This window comes from Loxodonta africana, chromosome 19 (assembly GCF_030014295.1).
Source record: "Loxodonta africana isolate mLoxAfr1 chromosome 19, mLoxAfr1.hap2, whole genome shotgun sequence".
In the NCBI taxonomy this organism is placed as follows: Eukaryota; Metazoa; Chordata; class Mammalia; order Proboscidea; family Elephantidae; genus Loxodonta; species Loxodonta africana.
The window spans coordinates 20,266,643-20,286,418 of NC_087360.1; the positions used below are offsets into that span (position 1 = coordinate 20,266,643).

At 50.8% G+C, this 19,776-nt stretch overlaps 1 protein-coding gene across 1 annotated transcript in view; it reads right to left on the minus strand.

Annotated features, from left to right (window-relative positions):
* The window catches only part of TRPV4 (transient receptor potential cation channel subfamily V member 4), a 28,553-nt gene extending 9,213 nt beyond the window's left edge, over positions 1 to 19,340 (minus strand). The window contains exons 1-8 of the mRNA XM_064272339.1: positions 18,955 to 19,340; positions 14,490 to 14,662; positions 8,460 to 8,612; positions 7,356 to 7,496; positions 5,115 to 5,413; positions 3,346 to 3,525; positions 446 to 604; positions 50 to 142 (exon numbers count right to left, since the gene is read on the minus strand). Coding sequence (XP_064128409.1) covers positions 50 to 142; positions 446 to 604; positions 3,346 to 3,525; positions 5,115 to 5,413; positions 7,356 to 7,496; positions 8,460 to 8,612; positions 14,490 to 14,662; positions 18,955 to 19,340 — 1,584 coding nt within the window. The remainder of the gene's footprint in view (positions 1 to 49; positions 143 to 445; positions 605 to 3,345; positions 3,526 to 5,114; positions 5,414 to 7,355; positions 7,497 to 8,459; positions 8,613 to 14,489; positions 14,663 to 18,954) is intronic.
* Positions 19,341 to 19,776: the final 436 nt, after the last annotated feature.

The following is a 19,776-nucleotide window of genomic DNA, read 5'->3' on the forward strand; positions in this document are numbered from 1 at the left end:
GGAAAAAAGGCCATGCAGGGTGGGTGGTATCTGGGAGACAAGCACTCACATTGGTGAAAAAGAACAGAACCCCAGTGAAGAGGGTGATGATTTCGCCAGCCAGCCTCAGGTAGTCCACTGTCGTGCGGTAAGGATATGGCGGCTGGGGAACAGAGGGCACACAGGTCCTCACCCAGCCCCTCCAACATCTGGTCCCAGATCCAGATGTCTCTCAATACTCTGAGCTCCAGTATGGAGTCTCTTCCCTCATCCTCTTGGCCCTGGACTGGCTGTGGGGTCTCCTCCCAGCTCAGAGCCACCCCTGGGTGTGGGAAGCACTCCCCATCCTGTTCCTAACTCTTCCCCAGTCCGTCATACAGGGGACCCAGGAGGGCTGGGCTATGCCCAGTCCTGGGGGGCCCGGCCCAATGCCCTCCCCAGTTTCTGCCGGGCCCATGGCACTCACAGTGCCCTCCAGTGGCTGGTAGTAGGCAGTGAGGGTGAAGATGACCATGGCGCACAGGTAGGAGACCACGCTGATGTAGAAGGAAACAGCTCCGAACTTGCGCCACTTGTCCCGCAGTAGCTCATTGATGGGCTCCACGGCCAGCATCTCATGGCGGTTCTGCGGGAGGCAGGGTGGTCAGGGCTGCTTCCCCAACATGGGGACTCCAGTACGCCTTCCCTCGAGAGCTCTTTCTCTTCCTAACCCATCCTCCAGCTACACGCAAGGATTCACGGGGAACTGGATGGGATTCAGAATAAAGTCCAAGCTCCTGGGCTCAACATTCGAGGCTCTGCCCAATTTTGCCCCAATTTACCTTTCCTGCGTATCTCAGGATCACAGAATCCCAGAGCTGGAAAGATCCTTAAAGAATGTCTAGTCTCATGGCTCCCCAACTTCAATCTGTGGATGGTATCAAGCTGCTGGCAGTAAAATCATCTACGTGGTTTGCTAAAAATACCAATCCCGGCTCCACCCTCAGAAACTCTGATTCAAGAAGTAGGATTGGCTATGAGCAACTGCCCCCTTTGCCATGAGACCAGAAGAATTGGATGGTGCCTCACTCCACTTACTGGACATTTTTTTTTTTAATTAATTTTTATTGTGCTTTAAGTGAAAGTTTACAAATCATGTCAGTCTCTCATACAAAAATTTATATACACCTTGCTTTATGCTCCTAATTGCTCTCCACCTAATGAGACAGCACACTCCTTCCCTCTACTCTCTCTCCTCATGTCCATTCAGCCAGTTTCTGGCTGCTTCTGCCCTCTCATCTCCCCTCCAGACAGGCGATGCCAACATTTACTGAATATTTGATCAAAGATTCTATAGAGGAATCCTGATCAAAAGGGGGAAAAATGTGGAACAGAATTCCAAATTCTCATGGAATCCAGACTTTTTGGAGCCACTGAGGCTGGATGAAGCCCCCAAACTATTGCTCTGAGATAATCTTTAAACCTGAAAACAAAAATATCCCCAAAAGTCTTCTTTAAACCAAACCATAAAAAAAAAAACATACATTAGCTTATTTAGGAAAGAATGTTTGCCCTGAACATGGTGCTCTTTTAAGAGCTATCTATATGGGATCAAACTGACAACAGCAACTCAAAAGGTTAGCTAGGAACCTTAGGGGGCAGTGAGTTTACATTAATGGAGCAGGAACAACTCAGAAAAGGAGGGTGAGAATGGTTGCACAACTTAGAAAATGTGATCAATGTCACTGAGTTGTATATGTGGAAATCATTGAATTGGTGTCTGTTTTGCTGTGTACACTTTCAGTAAGAATTTAAAAAAAGAAGCAAGATTGGGCAATTTAACCCAAGGATGATAAATACGTGACTCACTTAGCACAATTTCCCTATTCTAAACCCAGGGCAGACATCAACAATTGAGCCCTGCACAACAGCTTTCGATACAGTTTCTCAGCAGACACTACCAATCGGTTTGTACCAGAGATGCTAAGCTTCCTGCCACTTTTGGTCTAAATTGAGTTGGTCACTAATTTCAAAGAGGAGGGATGTCTGGCCCAGAGAAGGGCGATATCTTGCAGAGTTCACAGAGCCAGGAAGCAGTAGAGCAGGGATAGAAGGGAAGCTGCCTGCCCCTGGTTTCCAGCTCTTTCTACCCGGTTTGTACACCATCCTATTCCTCTAAGGACTTGACTTTCTTCATAGCCATGGCTTTGTGCAATGTTGTAGCACAAAGATGTTACTGCCGTGTTATCCCTGGTAGTTAAAGGCAGAAACCCAAATGACCAACGATAGAGGAATGATTCATTAGAATGTGGTACGTTCACAAGCAGCAATGACATTGCAGAAGAATATTTAATGGCATGGAACGATGTTCACAAAACACTGCTAAGTGGAAAAAAGGGTTTTCCAAACTTCATATAACAACTACTGATAATAACAGCAGACACGTAATGTTTACTCTGTGCCAGGCTGCTCTGAAATTAACTCCTTTGGTCCTCTCAGCAACCCTATGCACTATCCTTATCCCTGTGTTACAAATGAGGAAGCTGAGGCCCAGAGAGGTTGAGCCACCTCCCCTGAGTCACACAGCATGTAAATTACACAACCAGGATCTGAACCCAGCCCTGCTGGCCCCCAGAACCCCACTCTTTTTTTATTTTTGATTTTTTTTACTGTTGTAAAAACATATATAACAATCTGCTAATTCAGCATTTTTCAGGTGTACCATTTGGTGATAGCAATGGCATTAATCACACTGGGTGACCATCGCCCACAATCGTTGATGGATTTCCCATCACCATAAACAGAAACTCAGTGCTTCGTAAATAATGATGCCCCCTCTCCCCCCACAGCCCCCGGCCGCCCCTGGTAACCACTAATAAACTTTGGTGTCTATACATTTGCCTGTTCTTGTTATTTCACATTAGTGAGATCATACAGCATTTGTCGTTTTGTGATTGACTTATTTCACTCAGCACAATGTTTTCAGGGTTCATCTATGTCATGGCATATATGAGGACTTCATTTCTCTTTATGGTTCAGTAGTATTCATTTCACTGTACATGTGTACCACATTCTATTTATCCATTCATCCGTTGATGGACGTTTAGGTTGTTTCCACCTACTGACTGCTGTGAACCGTGCTGCCATGAACACTGGTGTACAGGGATCCGTTTGTGTCTCTGACAAAGCCTCACTCTTAGCATCCTCCTATAAGCCTTGTCCATTCCCTCCATTACCAGATGCTGTTCCAGGCACTTGGTTGGCACCTTCTCCTGCCCTCAGCCCATGGACCCACCACTTTGGGCCACGGAGGGTAGGCGGCCCCACCAGGTTCCAGTCGTACTCCTCCCCCACCACCCCCAGGCCCTGCCCTGCCCCGGCACCCACCTCGATCTTGCTGTTATACACCAGGATCTCCAATACGGAGGCCTCTTCCCCACACGTGTCCAGGGAGGAGAGGTCGTAGAGTGAGGAATACACTGGTCCGTAGGCCCAATCCTTGAACTTGCGGGACAGGTGTCGCGTGTCCTCGTCCGTCACCTCCCGCCGAATGATATGCTGAAATACCTGCCCAGGAGGAGGAAGTGTCACGAGCCCTGGGGAAGGGCACCCACTGCTCAGGGCCCCACGCTGGCGGGACTCAGGGGCGTGAGCAGCCCACCCAATGGCGTCTCCTCAGAGAACGGAACAGAAAGGGGGGAGAAATGTTTACTGAGCACCTACCGTGTATCAGGCTCTTTTCTCATGTTACCTTGATTCTTACTCTTACCACTTTGGTTTACAGGTGAGCAAATGGAAGCTCAGAGAGACGGAAGGTATTAACAGAGATCACACACCCCTCAGGTGAAACTAGGCTTTGAGCCCAATGAATAGATCTTATTGTTGTTGTTAGCTGACGCTGGGCCGCCTCCAACTCACAGTGACCCATGTGACAGAGTGGGACTGCCCCATTGGCTTTTCTTGGCTGTAATCTTAATAGGAACAGGTCACCAGGTCTTTCTCCCACGGAGATGCTGGGTGGGTTCGAACCACCAACCATTTGGTTAGTGGCTGAGTGCTTACGAATTCTACTACCAGAGCTTCCTGAGTCCACCTGACTAATAAGTTAATCCTAATTATCTTATTCCGTCCTTCCTATTACTATGCCACCATCTGTGGCTTACATACAGGGAAACTGAGGCACAGAGACAGGTGTGAATTGCCTGAGGGCATGCAGTGAGTGGGACAAAGCTAGAATTTAAACCCAGGCCCTGTGCACTGCCTCAGGGCTCCGGTATAATTGTGATTTTGGTCATTTTTGCTATATTTTTAAGGGAGTCCTACCAACCACTATCTTTTATCGAGCCCACCCTAGGCTCTTTATTCGAGCTTTATGTGGATAACCTAATCAGTTGTCACAACATCAGTACATGACAGGGCACTATTATTATCCCCGTTTTACAGATGAGGAAACAAAGGCACAGAGAGGGGAAGCGCGATGCAAAGTGGCTGAGCCAGGCCTTGGACCCAGGGGTGAGCTTGCCCCCAGGGGACACTGAGCAATGTCTGGAGATGTCTGGTTGTCAAAACTGGAGAAGGGGGTGCTACTGGCATCTAGTGGGTCAAGGCCAACAGTGCTGCTAAACTTCTTACAGTACGCAAGACAGACCCCACCACAAAGGATTAGCCAGCCCGACGTGTTAGTAGTTCCAAGGTGAAGAAACCCTGCTCTAGGCCCTACACTGTAAGGCCCAGGGTGGGGAAGGAACCAATGTAAGACCACTCAACAGGTCAGGGGGTGAACCAGGACCTGACAGTGGGGTGTGGGTGAGTATTAGAGGGCTGGAGCCCTGGGACTCTGTTTGATATCAGTGGCTTGTCCTGGCCGGTTGGGGGGGTGGTAAGCATCCAATGGGATAAAACGAGGGGCGAGGCTTTGGGAGTAAGTTAAGTAGTTTGGCTGGGTAAGAGGGAGCCACAGCAAGTTCTTGAGCTGGGGCATCTGCACAATAAGGTTGACATAATGGGATGTGAGTGCATTTATTACCAATAATGAATGACAGCAGCAGCCCCTCCTCCTCTGTGTATGTGTGTGTGTGTGTGTGTGCGCGCGCGCGCGCGCGCGGAAAGGGGTAAGAGTGTGTGGGTCAGCTATGCCCCCCCAGCCCCACACTCACCCCGATCTTGCCCGTCTTGGCGGCCATCATCAGAGGCGAGAGGCCATCGTTGTTAAGCACGGCCTCCAGGTTGCTGCCAGGGAAGAGGCGGGCACACTTGAGCAGCAGCAGGTCATACATCTTGGTGACGAACTTGGTGTTCTCGCGGGTGTTGTCGGCAATGGCCACCAACGCGTGGAGCACCGTGTTGCCGCGTGAGTCCTGCCGCCGCATGTCTGCCTTCTTGTGGGGGTTCTCCGTCAGGTAGTTGACGATGTGGGGCTGGTTGGTGCAGGCAGCCAGCGAAAGGGGCAGCTCGCCTGTGGGCCAGGTGGATGGGGGGTGGTCAATGTAGGGCCCCCCCCCCCGAGGTGGGGATCTGCCTGCAGATCCTTGGGGAACCCTATGAGACTCCGGGTGCAGGATGGATACAGAGCCAGTCACCGTGAGCGCATCGCTTCTGTGGGTACAGTCCGGTGTGGGTAAGGGTGATGGCGGGTGGCAATCTGGGATCATGGCTGTCATGGATTGAACTGTGTCCCCCAAAACTATCTGTCAACGTGGCTAGGTCATGATTCCCAGGATTGTATGATTGTCTGCCATTTTGTGATTTCCCTGTGTGTTGTAACACCTCTCACTATGATGTAATGAGATGGATTAGCGGCAGTTATATTGACGAGATCTATAAGATTAGCTAGTATTTTAGGCCAATCTCTTTTGAGATATAAAAGACAGGGGCAAGCAGAGAGACATGGGAACTTCACACCACCAAGAAAGCAGTGCCAGGAGCAGAGCGCGTCCTTTGGACCTGAGGTTCCTGCACTGAGATGCTCCCAGACCAACAGAAGACTGATGACAAGGACCTTCCTTCAGAGCCGAGAGAGAGAAAACCTTCCCCTGGAGCCAACGTCCTGAATTTGGACTTCTAGCCTACTGGACTGTGAGAGAATAAACTTCTCTTTGTTAAAGCCATCCACCTGTGGCATTTCTGTTACAGCAACACTAGATGACCAAGACAATGGCCAAGAGGATTTGGGGGCTGTGAGGGGCTGGAGGAGTCCCTGAGTGGTATATATGGATAACGGACTCACTGTTAAACCTAAAGGTTGGCGGTTCATGTCCACCCAGAGGTGCCTTGGAAGAAAGGCCTGGGAATCTACTTCCAAAATACCAGGCACTGAAGACCCTATAGTGTAGGTAAGAATGGTTATACAACTCAAAGAATGTATCAGTGTCACCGAATTGTACACGCAGAAACTGTTGTACTGGTATATGTGTTCTGCCGTGTATATTTTCAACAACAACAACAAAATAAATAAATTATTAAAAAAAAAAATTCATCCAAAACAAAAAAGAATCCTTGACTGGTATAGCCGGATTTCTACCATAGGCTTCCAGATCTCCTGCTCTACCCTCTAATCCCCTTCTCCATTCAGTCACCCCAATGTCCTACCTCACCTGCTCTTATACCTACTTGGAATCGCGATCAATGATCACTGTATTCTTTCCCCTCCCACCCAACTGAGGCAGACTAACACCTGGAAGCTATGCTGAAGATGGCAGAGTCAAAGGTGGAAAGAAAACAAAATTATATCAATAAAAAGAACTATATAACTTAAAAAAAAAACCTATGGTGCATAGCTCTCTAACACACACGGGGTTGCCATGAGTCAGGGCTGACTCACAGCAAGTGGCAGGTAGGTGGAGGGGCTGGGCACACATCGTGGTGGAATCTCTCACTTTGTCCCTGGGACCCACATAACATGCGAGTGAGCAGGAGTGATCAAATAATTCAGTGGTCCAGCCGTAAGGACACGGCGGTGATAGGGACCAGGCCCAGCAACCCGACAGTCGGCCCCATGTAATGGGGCTACAGGATGCACACGGCAAGGTGCCAGGTGGTGAGGATTCACCAACTCCATCCCGCCTCATCTCCCCCCTGGGTTCTCAAGAGCCCATTGTACAGATGGGGAAGCGGAGGCTCAGGGAGGTGAGGTGCCGCACTGGCAGTCACATGGCTGGCAAGGAGCAGGGGGGCTTTTGGAGCCAGGGCTCTGACTCCCAGCTCTCCCTCTTCACAGCATGAACTCAGGGAGCAAGACGGAAACACAGTTTGTGACTCCAGGGAGTCTGGGCCCCTGCCCAATGTTGCTCTAGCGCTTGGGGAGCTGTCAGGGCTGAGGACACCAGACTGTACCCCTTGCCCCCCAACTCCAAGCTTCTTCCCTTCATGCCCCAGCCCCTGCCAGGGCCCCTCCTCACCAAAGTAGAAGTAGCCACCTTCATCCTTAGGCTGGAAGAAGCGCCCTCGGGCCTGGGCGTGGACATCAGCCCCTTGGGCCACAAGAAGCTCCACATAGTGTTTGCAGCGGCGCTCGATGGCAATGTGCAGGGCGGTCTGACCTGTGGCGGGACAGAGGGACAGTCACCTGGGGTGCAGACTCTGCCAGGTCTTGTTGTTATTAGCTGCCGTTGAGCCCGTTCCAACTCGTGGTGTCCCCGGGTGTGCAGAGTAGAACTGCTCCAGAGAGTTTTCGAGGCTGTGACCCTGTGGAAGCAGATCACCAGGCCTTTCTTCTGAGGTGCCTCTGGGTGGGTTCGAACCCACCAACCTTTTGGTTAGTAGTCGAGGGCTCAAATATTGGCACCGCCCAGGGCCTCCCTACCAGATCTAGGGGGGCCGAATGTGGACGCTGAGGTGGGGACTGCAGCCTCAGCCATCCCCACCTCGTGGGTAGCAAACAAGGCCTCGGACATTCTCCGGGCCTAAAGCTGTTGCATCAGGGGAGCAGAGTTCTAGGCTTGAAGGACATCAACTTGAGAGATTGCACATGTGGGGGCCTTCAGAATCACACACGCTTCAATGGTAGAGAGGCAACTACCGCATCTTAGTCTCACAGAATTTTGGACCCTGGATATGAAGTTCATGGACTTCGGAGCTTAATAACAAAGAATCTGAAAGGTCAACTGATTCATAGCATCTCAGAATTTAGAACTGGGAGGGCGGGGCAGGGGAGCTTGGAATCAGGGCACCCTTGCTTCTTAGAGCTGTTGGCTTACAGACTCATCCCAGAGTCTTAGGGTGCACAGCATCTGAGGTCCAGAAGTCCAAGTTCATGGGTAACTAGGCTCAGTGTAGCTCAGAATCTCAGAAGCTTTGATTCTGAGACTCAGAATATCAGAGTTGGAAGGGCCAGCTATTGTTCCTTCTTTCCTTCCTTCAACAATCAGTTCCTGGGTACCTGCTGGCACTGGAGGCGCAGACGAAGGCTCTCGGGGCTGGACAAGCCAGGATGGTGCCCCTGACACCTCCCACCGCAGCCCACCACCTCTTCCCCTCTGACCCCTAGTCTGGCCCAGCCCCACCTCGGTAGTAGACGTCCCGGAAGGGCGAGTTGATGAATTCGCGCATGTTGCCCGTGCGCTCGGCGATGTCCAGGAGCAAGGGGATGGTGTCATTGCGGCCATTGCTCAGGTTCAGCAGGGCCTTGGGCAGGCAGGTCTTCCCCGTGGACGGCTCTGGGGGCAGGGACAAGCGAGGTAAGGCGGTGTTCGGCCCACGGCCCCTCAACTGCTGGGCAGGAGGGGACAGAGCCCTAGGCAGGGAGTCAGGGGCCCTGGGATCTGGTCCTGACTCTGCCACGCCTCCTTTCTGAGCCTCAGTTTCCCCGTCTGCCCAGTGGGAATGTCTACTCGCTCTGGCTGCTTCTCACAGCACTGAGAGGTTCAAATAAACCCATGGGGTACAAGTGCTTTTAAGTATGGGAAACCACAGCCTATAGATCAATACTTACCAAAGCCCATCCTGGGGAAATTTTTTTATAGTGCTGAAATATATATAACGTAAAATTTTCACCATGTTTTTATGTGTACAATTCAGTGGCACTAATTACATTCACAACACTGTGTGACCATCACTCCTATTTATTTCCAAAGCTTGTTTTTTCCCCACACATGCTCTGGAGAATTTTAAAAAGGGCTTTGTGATCCAGTAAATGAGGGAAAACGCTGGGCTCGACGAAGCCAAGGGGAGGGTGGTGGTTTAGTGGTAGAATTTGTGCCTTCCATGTGGGAGACCAGGGTTCAATTCCCAGCCAACGTACCTCATGTGTTGCCACCACCTGTCTATCGGTGGAGGCTTGCGTGTTGCTAGGACACTGAACAGGTTTCAGCGGAGCTTCCTGACTAGAACAGACTAGGAAGAAAGGACTGGTGATCTACCTGTGAAAATCAGGCAGTGAAAACCTTATGGATCACAACGTTCTGAACCACAACCAACTGGGGATGGCGCAGGGCCAGGCCAAGTTTTGTTCAGTTGTGTATGGGATCGCCATGAGCCACAGGTAACAATAACAGCAACAAAGTCAACCCTATTTCTTTATTGCAGGACTTCTCGGGGCCTTTAGTATCCTAATGAAACTCGGAAGCCAGACACAGCAGGCAAGCTTCTGCCCACCTATTTCAACATGAAGTGTTTCACACTTGTAATCCTAGGGGAAGTGAAAGGGGCCTGCAGCATATCCCAAAGTGTGGGCTGCATGCAACAGTGGACCTGAAATTACCTTAGGAGGGGTGGGAGAGGATTTTAGGGGGTCCACTGATGCTGCAGGAGAGCAAGTTCTCATCCTATTGCCAAATCTCTCTCCATCTTTCTCATAAAGTCAGTCTCTGTTGGGTACTAGGAGGTCCTTAACACCTTTTACTAACGCGTGCTAATGTCCCTTAATGCTCTTCTTTCTCTTGCATGTATTTTTATGGTTACATGAGTTTATTTGTTTTTAAAGTGCGAGTCAATCAAAAGAAAACTATGAATTAAGCACAGGAAAACATCAGGCTGGGACTCGGGAATGGCCCGCGGGTGGGAGCTGCTAGTAGGGTGACGGGCTTTGGGATTCAAATCCTGGCTTTGTTCTCAACAGCTGTGTGAGCCTCTCTATGCTTTGGTTTCCTTCTCAGCTCAGTTGAGTCTATGAAGGGGAACCGATGAACTAATCAATGTTATTGATTAGCCCAGCGCCAGGCAGATGGGAGTTCTCAATAAATATTGCCTGTTGCAGTTATTGAGAAGGTCCTTGTGTGGTGCAAATGGTTTGTGCTTCCCTACTAACCTAAAGGTACCACCCAGTGGCACCACGGAAGAAAGGGCTGGCAATCTGCTTCCATAAAGATTACAGCCAAGAAAACCATATGGAGCAGTTTTACTCTGTAACACACGGTGTGGCCACGAGTTAGAATCAACTTCATGGCAATAGGTTTGGTTTTCTGGTTGTAGTTATTACTCCATGGGAGGACCTTAAGAACAACCATTTCTCTAGGTCCAGAAATCACAGGCGAGAGCTTGAAAGACTCATGGAGACCTCAATTCCAGTTCCGGCCCTCCCCGAAGTAGGGCTGTTATTTGGACAAGCCTCCTTCCCCACTACTTCCCACTGTATCCCTGGCGTCCAGCCCAGAGTAAACACTTAGTAAATATTTCTTGAATGAATAACTGACTCCACTTTCACACCTGCATAATGGGAGGGCTGTCCTAACTCTGGCAAAGGCCCTAGAGGAAGCTGTCCAGACAGGCTCACACTCAACTCTAGCCTTGGTGTGCTAATTATTTTCTAATTGTCTTTCAGGCAACTCCCAACTCTTAATGCTAACCTCTTTGTCCTTCCCTCCCAAAACCTGCCTCCAGCTCCAATATGTCCCTTTCTCAGAGGACGTGTCCTGGGCATCATCCTTGTCCCTGCCCTCCCCTTCTCCACATCCAACCTCCCACCATGTCCTACCGATCTTACCTCCTATTTCTTCAATTCATCCACTGCTCTCCACTTCCATTGCCCCACCTGGTCCAACCACCATTTCTCTTGCATGCCCAAGACGGCTCCCTGGATCGCCAGCCTCTCTGGCCTTCCTTCAATCCACTTTCCACACAGTAGCCAGAGTGGTCATCTCAGATTGCAACTCTGATCACAAGGAGCCACAGGGCCTCTGCACATGCTGTCCCTCCACTCCCTTCCTGGTCTGAAACAGTCCTGCCTCCTCTTTGTCACCTGGTTAACTGCAGCTAATTCCTGACTGGGCTCAAGTGTCACCTCCTCCAGGAAGCTCTCCCAGATTTTCCTGACTAGGCCAAATTCTCCAATACAGCCTCTTGTTGGCACACAGGGTAATTTGTGATTGTGTGAATATTTCTGTGATTGCTTGATCACTGTTGGTCTCACCCAGGAGACAAGCACAGTCTCACAGCCCCTGTACTGAGCAAAGTACCTGACACTTGGTAGGTGCCCAATACCATTTGTGGTGTTAAACATTCAAAGAAAGAGCAAGCTGGGCACCAGAGGAATTCCAAACCACAGATGACCCAAAGTAGCTTGTGTGGGGTGTGGATTTAGATCCTGGCTTTGGGTCTCCATAGCTCCTGACCTGGGCTATAATGGGCTAGGGAATGCCAGCCTGAATTCTGGGATGAGATGCCAAAACAGCGTCTTCCCAGAGGTGGGGAAAGATATGCAGTTCCAGGGTTCCACCACCAGGTGGCAAAGTGGCTCTTCTCACAGGGGCTGCTGGAGTGAGGGGCCCTAACTTTGCAATTTGCAAATTTAAGGTTGCCTAACTTTGCTAAGGAAACCCTGGTGGTGTAGTGGTTAAGTGCTATGGCTGCCAAAGGGTTGGCATTTCGAATCCGCCTGGCGCTCCTTGGAAACTCTATGGGGCAGTTCTACCCTGCCCTGTAGGGTCACTATGAGTCAGAATCGACTCGACGGCACTGGGTTTGGTTTTTTTGGTTTAACTTTGCTACGGGCGTGGGGGGTGTCACAGCCTTCCCCCAAATCACATAAGCTCATGAGCCTTTAGTCAGAAAAACATTCAGGGGCGAATCCAGGTTTTGTGGGACCTGAAGCTTATACAATTTGGGGGAAACCCTGGTGGCACAGTGGTTGAGGGTTATGGCTGCTAACCAAAAGGCCGGCAGTTCGAATCCACCAAGTGCTCCTTGGAAACCCTATGGGGCAGTTCTACTCAGTCCTTTAGGGTCACAATAAGTCAGAATCGACTTGACAGCAATGGGTTTGGTTTTGGTGTTTTTTTTATGAAAAAGAGCACACAATTTTAAATATAAAATTAGGCCCAGAGCCCGGAAGGGGCTGGAGCAAGCGGGGGGGCCCTGAAGCTTAATTAGTGTCATGAGCTTCATGTAAATCCCCCTCTGCTGTTATTGTTAGCTGCCCTCAAGTCACCTTCCAGCTCACGGGGACCCCATACACAACAGGATTGAACCACTGTGATCCAGAGTTTTCATTGGCTGATTTCTGGAAGTAGATCGCCAGGCCTTTCTTCCTAGTCTGTCTTAGTCTGGAACCTCCGCTGAAACCTGTTCAGCATCACAGTAACACACAAGCCCCCACTGAGAGATTGGTGGTATCTGCACATGAGGCGAGTTGACCAGGAATCGAACCCGGGTCTCCCACACGGAAGGCAAGGATGTACCACTGAACCACGACTGCCCCCTAAACCCTCCTCTACACCTGCAATATTCTCTACAATTTCAGGGATCGCCCCTCCAAGCTGATCTTGTGTTCCCCCCCATACATTCACACATTTGTAAGTACACACACACACAAACACCTAGGGGGCTCCCAGACCAGGCTTAGGGTCCTGAACTCCAGTAGAAGCTGGAAGCCTTAGCAAGCTCGTCCTGGCCTGGTCTGCCCCACTGAAGCCATGGGCATCACTGTCCCCATTAAACAGGAGCTTGCCCCCTCCCAAGTCTCTCCCACCACCACCTTTGCCTAATAAACTCAGAGGGACGGGGGGGCTATTTAGGTAGGCTCAAATGTGTGTTATCTCCAAAAGAGATTATTCACACAACCACTGAGATACTCTCACAGATAGGATAACCTGTCCCCCATGACTTTAAACTTAGGCTCCAAAACGAGGCCACATCTTCCGGCCAGACAGCATGAATGAATATTTTCTATAAATCCTGTCACTACCTTGTGACAGGCACAATGATATTACATTGCATTGTTTTGGTGTTAAAAGAATTCGTTTGATAAAAGTATACATGAAAAATATACCACAGACTGGGTCACCCTGTTTTGGCATATGTTGAGTGAAATCAGTTACAAAAGGACAAATACTGTATGATCCCACTTATATGAACTATCTGGAACAGGCAAGTGTATAGAAAATAAAGTTCATTTATTTAGTGGCTACCAGGGGGAGGAGGAAGGGGAAAAGATGGTATCTTTCCGTGGGGGCCACTGAGCTTCTATTAATGGGATGGAAAAATTTAGAAACAGAGGGTGGTGATGGTCACACAACGCGGTGGAAGTAATTAACGTCACTCACTGAATTATACATGTAAAAAAGGTTGAAATGGCAAGTGTTTGGGTATATACATATTTACCACAATGAAAAGAAAATGGCCTCTCCTGGCCTTGGAAGACCTCCCAGGCCAGAGCTGCAGGTCACTGCTGGCCTTCCGGCGACAGGCTCTCCTGGTAGCAGGGGTCGCCATTCTTGACTTTTTATATTGTTTTGTGGGATCCTCTGACCAGTTCATTAGGGTCCAGCTGGTACCTGGCACATAGGAGAGGCTGACCTTGGTGAAGGGGCTCACAGGCCAACCTCCCCATTTTACAGGGAGGCCTGAGGCAGGGAGGGGAGCTGGCACCCTGAGGTGGGTGTTTTGAGTCTGGACAGTCTGGGCAGCAGGGAGACAGTGGTAGTAGTGGCTTCAGCCTAGAGAAGGTGGCCTTAAAGCCGGGATAGCCAGGGGCTAGGGTCGGGTGGGGCCGAGACCAGGAAGGGGAAGCAAAAATCCCAGATGCTTTCTTCACCTCCACCCCCCTCCCCCCCTCCCACAGTTCCTCTTGGAGGGAGAGCAGAGACTTCCAGGACCTCAGGACTATTCTTACTCCCCAGTCTTCAGATGAGGAAATGGAGGCTCAGAAAGGCCAAGGAACTCCCTGAAGACCAAATCAAACCCCTTGCCATTGAGTCAATTCCAACTCATAGCAACCCTATAGGCCAGAGTAGAACTGCCCCATAGGGTTTCCAAGGAGCAGCTGGTGGATTTGAACTGCCCACCTTTTGGTTAGCAGCCAAGCCCTTAACTTTTGTGCAACCAGGGTGCCCCTTGTAGAACACACACCCTTAAGTGATGGAGGAGGAAGTCAGCTGACCCACTATACTAACCTTTTCATACATAAGGTGAGTGAGTGAGTGGAGGTAGCTGTAGCCCAGAGAGGTTAAGTTACATGGCAAAGGACCCACAAGATCAAACTCCCTGTCCAGTGCTCTACCGGCCCAAGGGAAGATGCTGAGGGGGAAAGGGGCCCCAATGCCAGGCCTCCCCCAGCCCTCTGCTGGCCCACCCCCTCTATGCCCTCCTAGGCAGCTCACCTCGAAACTCCTCATCGGTCAGGCGCTTCTTGTGCGTCAGCAAGAATGGGAGCAGCCCGTCCAGGTCGGTGGTAGAGCCCCGGGACACGATGTCAAAGAGGATGGGCCGGTTGAAGACTTTGAGGACGGGGGGTGGCTGGGGCGCGGGAGCTTTGGGGCTCTGTGGCTGCTTCCTAGATGGGTGAGGAGGCAGGGTGTTAGGAGGGCTTGGCCTCTGTCCACGCACCATCCCTGGCCTTACGGACCTGTGGAATGAGGGGGCAGCTGAAGTCTGAGGGACGGGGCAGATTTGGAGGGGAAGGTCAGCTGGAGACACTCAGGAATGATTTATCCAACACGCTCTACCTAAAACCTACTGTGTGTTGGGTAGAGACAGACAGAAACACATAAGCTGCCCATCCATCCATCCAATCCATCCACCCACCCACCCAACCATCCATCCATCCATCCATCTATCCATCCATCCATCCAACCAGCCACCCACACACCCACCCACCTGTCCATCTGTCATTTATTGAGCACATAACTATAAGCGAGGCTGGAAGAGACAAGACAATGAGAACAAAAAGGGGAAAGGGCAGATTAAAACATAAAGCACCTCATTCATTCAATCACGCACTCATTCATTTATTCATCCAACAAATATCTGAGACAAATGAGAACATGCAGAGAGGTCCATGGCATGTTAACAGTACTCTTGTTATTGAGCGTCTACTGTGTGCCACAGAGCCTGTATGCACACAGGAGAGATGCAAAGCTACAAAGGCAAGTGGAGGAAGAGTGCAATGAAGAAAGGGCTGGAGGAGAAGAGATGGAGAAGCAAAAAACAAACAAAACCAAACCCATTGCCATGGAATCAATTCTGACTCATGGCGACCCCATATGTTACAGAGTAGAACTGTTCCATGGGGTTTTCTTGGCTATAATTTAAGGAATTATAAATTCCATAAATTTCTACCAGGCCTGTCTTTCACAGCACTGCTAAGTGGGTTCAAATCCCCAACCTTTAGGTTAGTAGTTAAATGCAAACTATTTGTGCCACCCAGGGTCATCTGGAGAGATAAAGGAGGAAAAAAACAAAAAACCCAGAAATGCCAGGAGAAGAAGGGCCTCGGAGACACTCATTCAGTCACTCAACAAACACTAACTGGCACTCATTGTGTGCTAGGTTCTGAAAGAGAACGAGCTGGGACCGGGGGCACCAGAACGGCAGGAATCTTCCTCCTTGTGCTCTCCACTTGACCCACGCCTGGCACATACAGGGAAGCAATAAGAATCTGTTAAATGAATGTTGTTATGGTTAGTTGCCGTGAAGTTGATTCCGACTCATGGTGACCCCCGGTGTGCAGAGGAGAACTGCTCCATAGGGTTTTCAAGGTTGTAACCTTTTAGAAGCAGATTGCCAGGTCAGTCTTCTTGGTGCCTCTAAGTGGGTCTGAACTGCCAGTCTTTTGGCTAGTAAGTAGAGTGGTTAACCGTTTGCACCACCCAGGGGTGAATAAGAAGACAGAAGGAGAAAGACAGGGGCAGAGAGGAAGAGACGGAAGCATGCCGCAGAGGCGGGGCCAGCAGGAGAAGGACTGAGGCCAAGGCAGGCTGGGGGGTAGGGGGGCAGCGAAGAAAGCCAGTGTCTGTGTCGCTGTGTGAAGGGGACAGCAGATACCCACCCCCTCTTGATCCTCTGCCTGGGCCCCAGACTCTCCACCTCAGGGGATGCCGGGAAAGGGGTCTTCAACATCATTAGTGGGGACAGAAGCTCTCTCACCAATAGGAGCACAGAGAAGGGTTTAGCCTCTAATGAAGCCAGCTGGGCAGCCCCCATTTTACCTGCTCCTGAACTTTGACCTTTGAGCCAAAAAACTAAATAAAAAAGAACGCCCTGTTCCCATCCCCCAACTTCACTGAGGTGGGCCTTTGGGGTCTCTGGGGACTTCAGCAACTCAGCCAGTGGTTTCTCTGAGGCCCCTCCTAAGCCTTTAGCCGTGAGTGCCTGGGGTGGACCTGAGGGTGGAGGAGGGGGAGATGCCAAGTCTACCAGCTTCCAGGAGGAAGGCCTGGGCGCAGGGAGAGGGAGACAGTGGGCACTTTGCTGCTCAGGGCCTCAGTTTCCTCCTCTGAGCAGAGTTGTGCAGATTGTTGGGGTTCCTTGAACATGTGGAAGGCTTTCCAGTCTCGAGCCCTTGCCTGTGCACTTCCCTCCCCCTTTTCCTCTGCATGGCTGCTTCTTCTTATTCCTAAGCTTTGGGCTTAAATGTCAACTCCTCCAGGAAGCCCTCCCGGACCATCTTTCCTCTATCGGCCTTCACCACCCACCCGCCCCCATCTCAGCATCTTCTCTTGCTGGAATGTATATTTATGTGCTTGCTAACTTGCTGACTGTCTCAACCTCTAAACCGAAGGGGCCGCAAGAGCAGGGCAGTACCTTGTTTGCTCACCCCCGGGACCCCAGGCATACAGTGAGTGCTCAATAGGCATTAATCAAATCAATCAAATGATTCAGTGCATCAAGAAAAGGGACCGCTTCTGGCCAGGCAAGGACAGAGAAGGTGGACAGGCTTCATCCGAGGGCGTGTGAGTCTGGGACCAGCAGGGGGCAGAGAGGAAGGCCGGGCAACAACTGGTCATCTCCAGATCTTCAGACCCATCCCCATGACGCGCAGAGGCCGCTGACAGGGATTTTAGGGGGCAGCCGAGGAGAGGGGCTGGTTTTCAAGTCTGGGTCAATTCGGGGACAGCAGAGACAGCAGGGCCAGGACCTAGAGAGGGTCATATTCTGTACTAGTTCAGCATGGAGCTGGAGGTGACCATGAGCCTGTGAGCCCCATCTCTAAATTGCCCCCGGACTCCCTCAATGGCCAGCAAGGGGGGCTCACCCCACAAGGCAGGGGGTCCACAGGCAACAGATACTGGGGTCATTCTGGATACAAAAACCCATGCAAATTACAGTGCCAGGCAAATACCTAGGAGGTCCGAGATCTGGGGTTGGAGGCTCCTTGTCACTGAGGGGGTCACACCCTGCTATCCCACCCAGGGCGTCTCTCCACCCTCCTCTTCTTTTAGCTTCCTCGTTCATGGGAGAGAAAGGGTTAATGCCTTGGGGCTTCCAGCTCTCCCCAAGCCCCAGAAAAGCCACTAGTTGCCCAGGAATGAAGGAAATCTTGGAGAAGATCCAGAAGGGGCAGCCGGGGTGGCAAACACTGGTGGAGAAGGTGGGTAGATGGATAGATGGATGAATGGATGGGCAAATGGATAAAAATGTTAGTGAGTGAATGAATGAATGAGTCAGTGACTAAGCAAGTGAATGAACAAATGGATGGACAGATAACCGGGTGAATGAATTGGGTGCTAGAACTATGGATGACAGGGTAGATGGGTAGGTGGTACAGAAGATCAAATGAAAGAAGGAAAGAAAATAGATTAGAGACGAAATGAATGAATTTTGACTAGTTTGATAGATAGCTGGGTGAATAGAAACAATGGGTAGGTTCGGGGATGGATGGATTTTTGGATAAGTGAATGACGGATGGATTAAAAGTTAGTGGTATGAGTGGATGGGTGGACAGAGAGATGCTATATGAGTGGATGGGCAGATGTATATTTGAATAAGTGGATGATGAATGAATGGATGGACAAGTGGAAGGGCAGGTGGACAGGTGGGTAGGTGGATGAATGGATGAGTAATGATGGATGGATGGATAGATGGATGGATGGATGGATGGATGGATGGATGGATGGATGGATGGATGGATGGATGGATGGATGGATGGATGGATATAAGTAAGTGGATGATAATGGGTAGGTAGAAGACTGGTTGTATGGGTAGATGGATAGACAGATGATAGACAGATGGACAGACGAGTGACAGATGGACAGATAAGTGGATGGACCAGCGAAATGAGTAGGTGGACGGATAGATTGGTGAATAAGCAGACGAATGAATGGCTAGATGAGTAAATAGTTGTACAAATGAATGGATGGAGGGATGGATGGATGGATGGATGGATAGACAGTGGTTGTTCAACAGAAAACAAGTATGTGGGAAGATGGATAGATAGATGGTGGTTGGATGGATATACGGATAAATAGATGTATAAGTGAGTAGATAATAATGGATGGATGGAAGATTGATTGTATGGGTGGACAATGGACAGATAGATGATGGACAGATGGACAGATGAGAGGATGGATGAGTGGACAAATGAGTAAGTGGATGAACAAGAAGAATGGTTCTATAAATGAGTGGATGGACGGACGGACGGACTGACAGATGGACAGACAACAGAGATAAGTGCGTAGGAGGGTGAGACAAGCATGTGGGAGGATGGACAGATGGATGGACAAATGAATGGAGAGATGGACAGATGAATGGAGAGACAGACAGATGATGGATGGGTGGATGGATGGACAGACAGATGGGTTCTGTACAGAGGAGGAGACCACTGACCAGGCAGCCAGCAATACTCACTCCATAACCTTCCTCTTCCACCGCTTGTTGTCGCTGGGGTGGTGACGATAGGTGCCATAGTCAAAGAGTGAGTCCATGGGTGCCTTCTTGGGCCCGGGCACCACTGAGGACTCATAAAGGGTGGACTCCAGCAGGTCAATGGGGTTGGGCACACCCTTGCGGAAGGCGCCCTGGAACTTCATGCGCAGGTTCGGTCGCCCATCACCTGGGCCGGGGGGACGACTGGCATCAGGTGGCGAGGGTGAGGGGGAGCCATCCTCCCCCTCAAACAGGTTGGCCAGCGAGGAGAGAGGGAAGGCCTCCCCGCCAGCGGTGCCGCTTTCGTCTCCGGGGGGCTCGGCCACCTCCCCGGGCCCCGTGTGGGGGCCATCGCTGGGATCTGCCATGCTGGCCCTGGCCCCGTCTGTGCTGCTTGGCCTGCAAGAGAGCAAGAGAGAGTCAGGCAGAGCCCAGCCAGGGGTGGGGGCTCCAGGAAGCCCCCTCCCACGTAGGCAAACAGCACTGCCGCCAGTGGCTTCAAAGCCACTGTTGTAATGACAGGGGCACAAGGCGGCCACTCCCAGATGTGGTCGGCCGCCAGCCCCAGGCAAGAGTTGCAACAGGAGCCTCTTTGAGGGACCTGGAAACACAAGTCTGTCTCAGGTCCTGCTCCCCTGGGCACCGGCTGAGGAAGCAGGGCCTCGGAGCCATCCTGGGACCCAAAACCTGTAACCCTGGGCCTACTGCTGACCAACCAAGGCAGCATCAGAGCCCCACAGAGCAGAGTTTGAGTCCAGGCTCCACATTTAGTAACTACATAGCATTGGGCAGGTCAACGTTTCA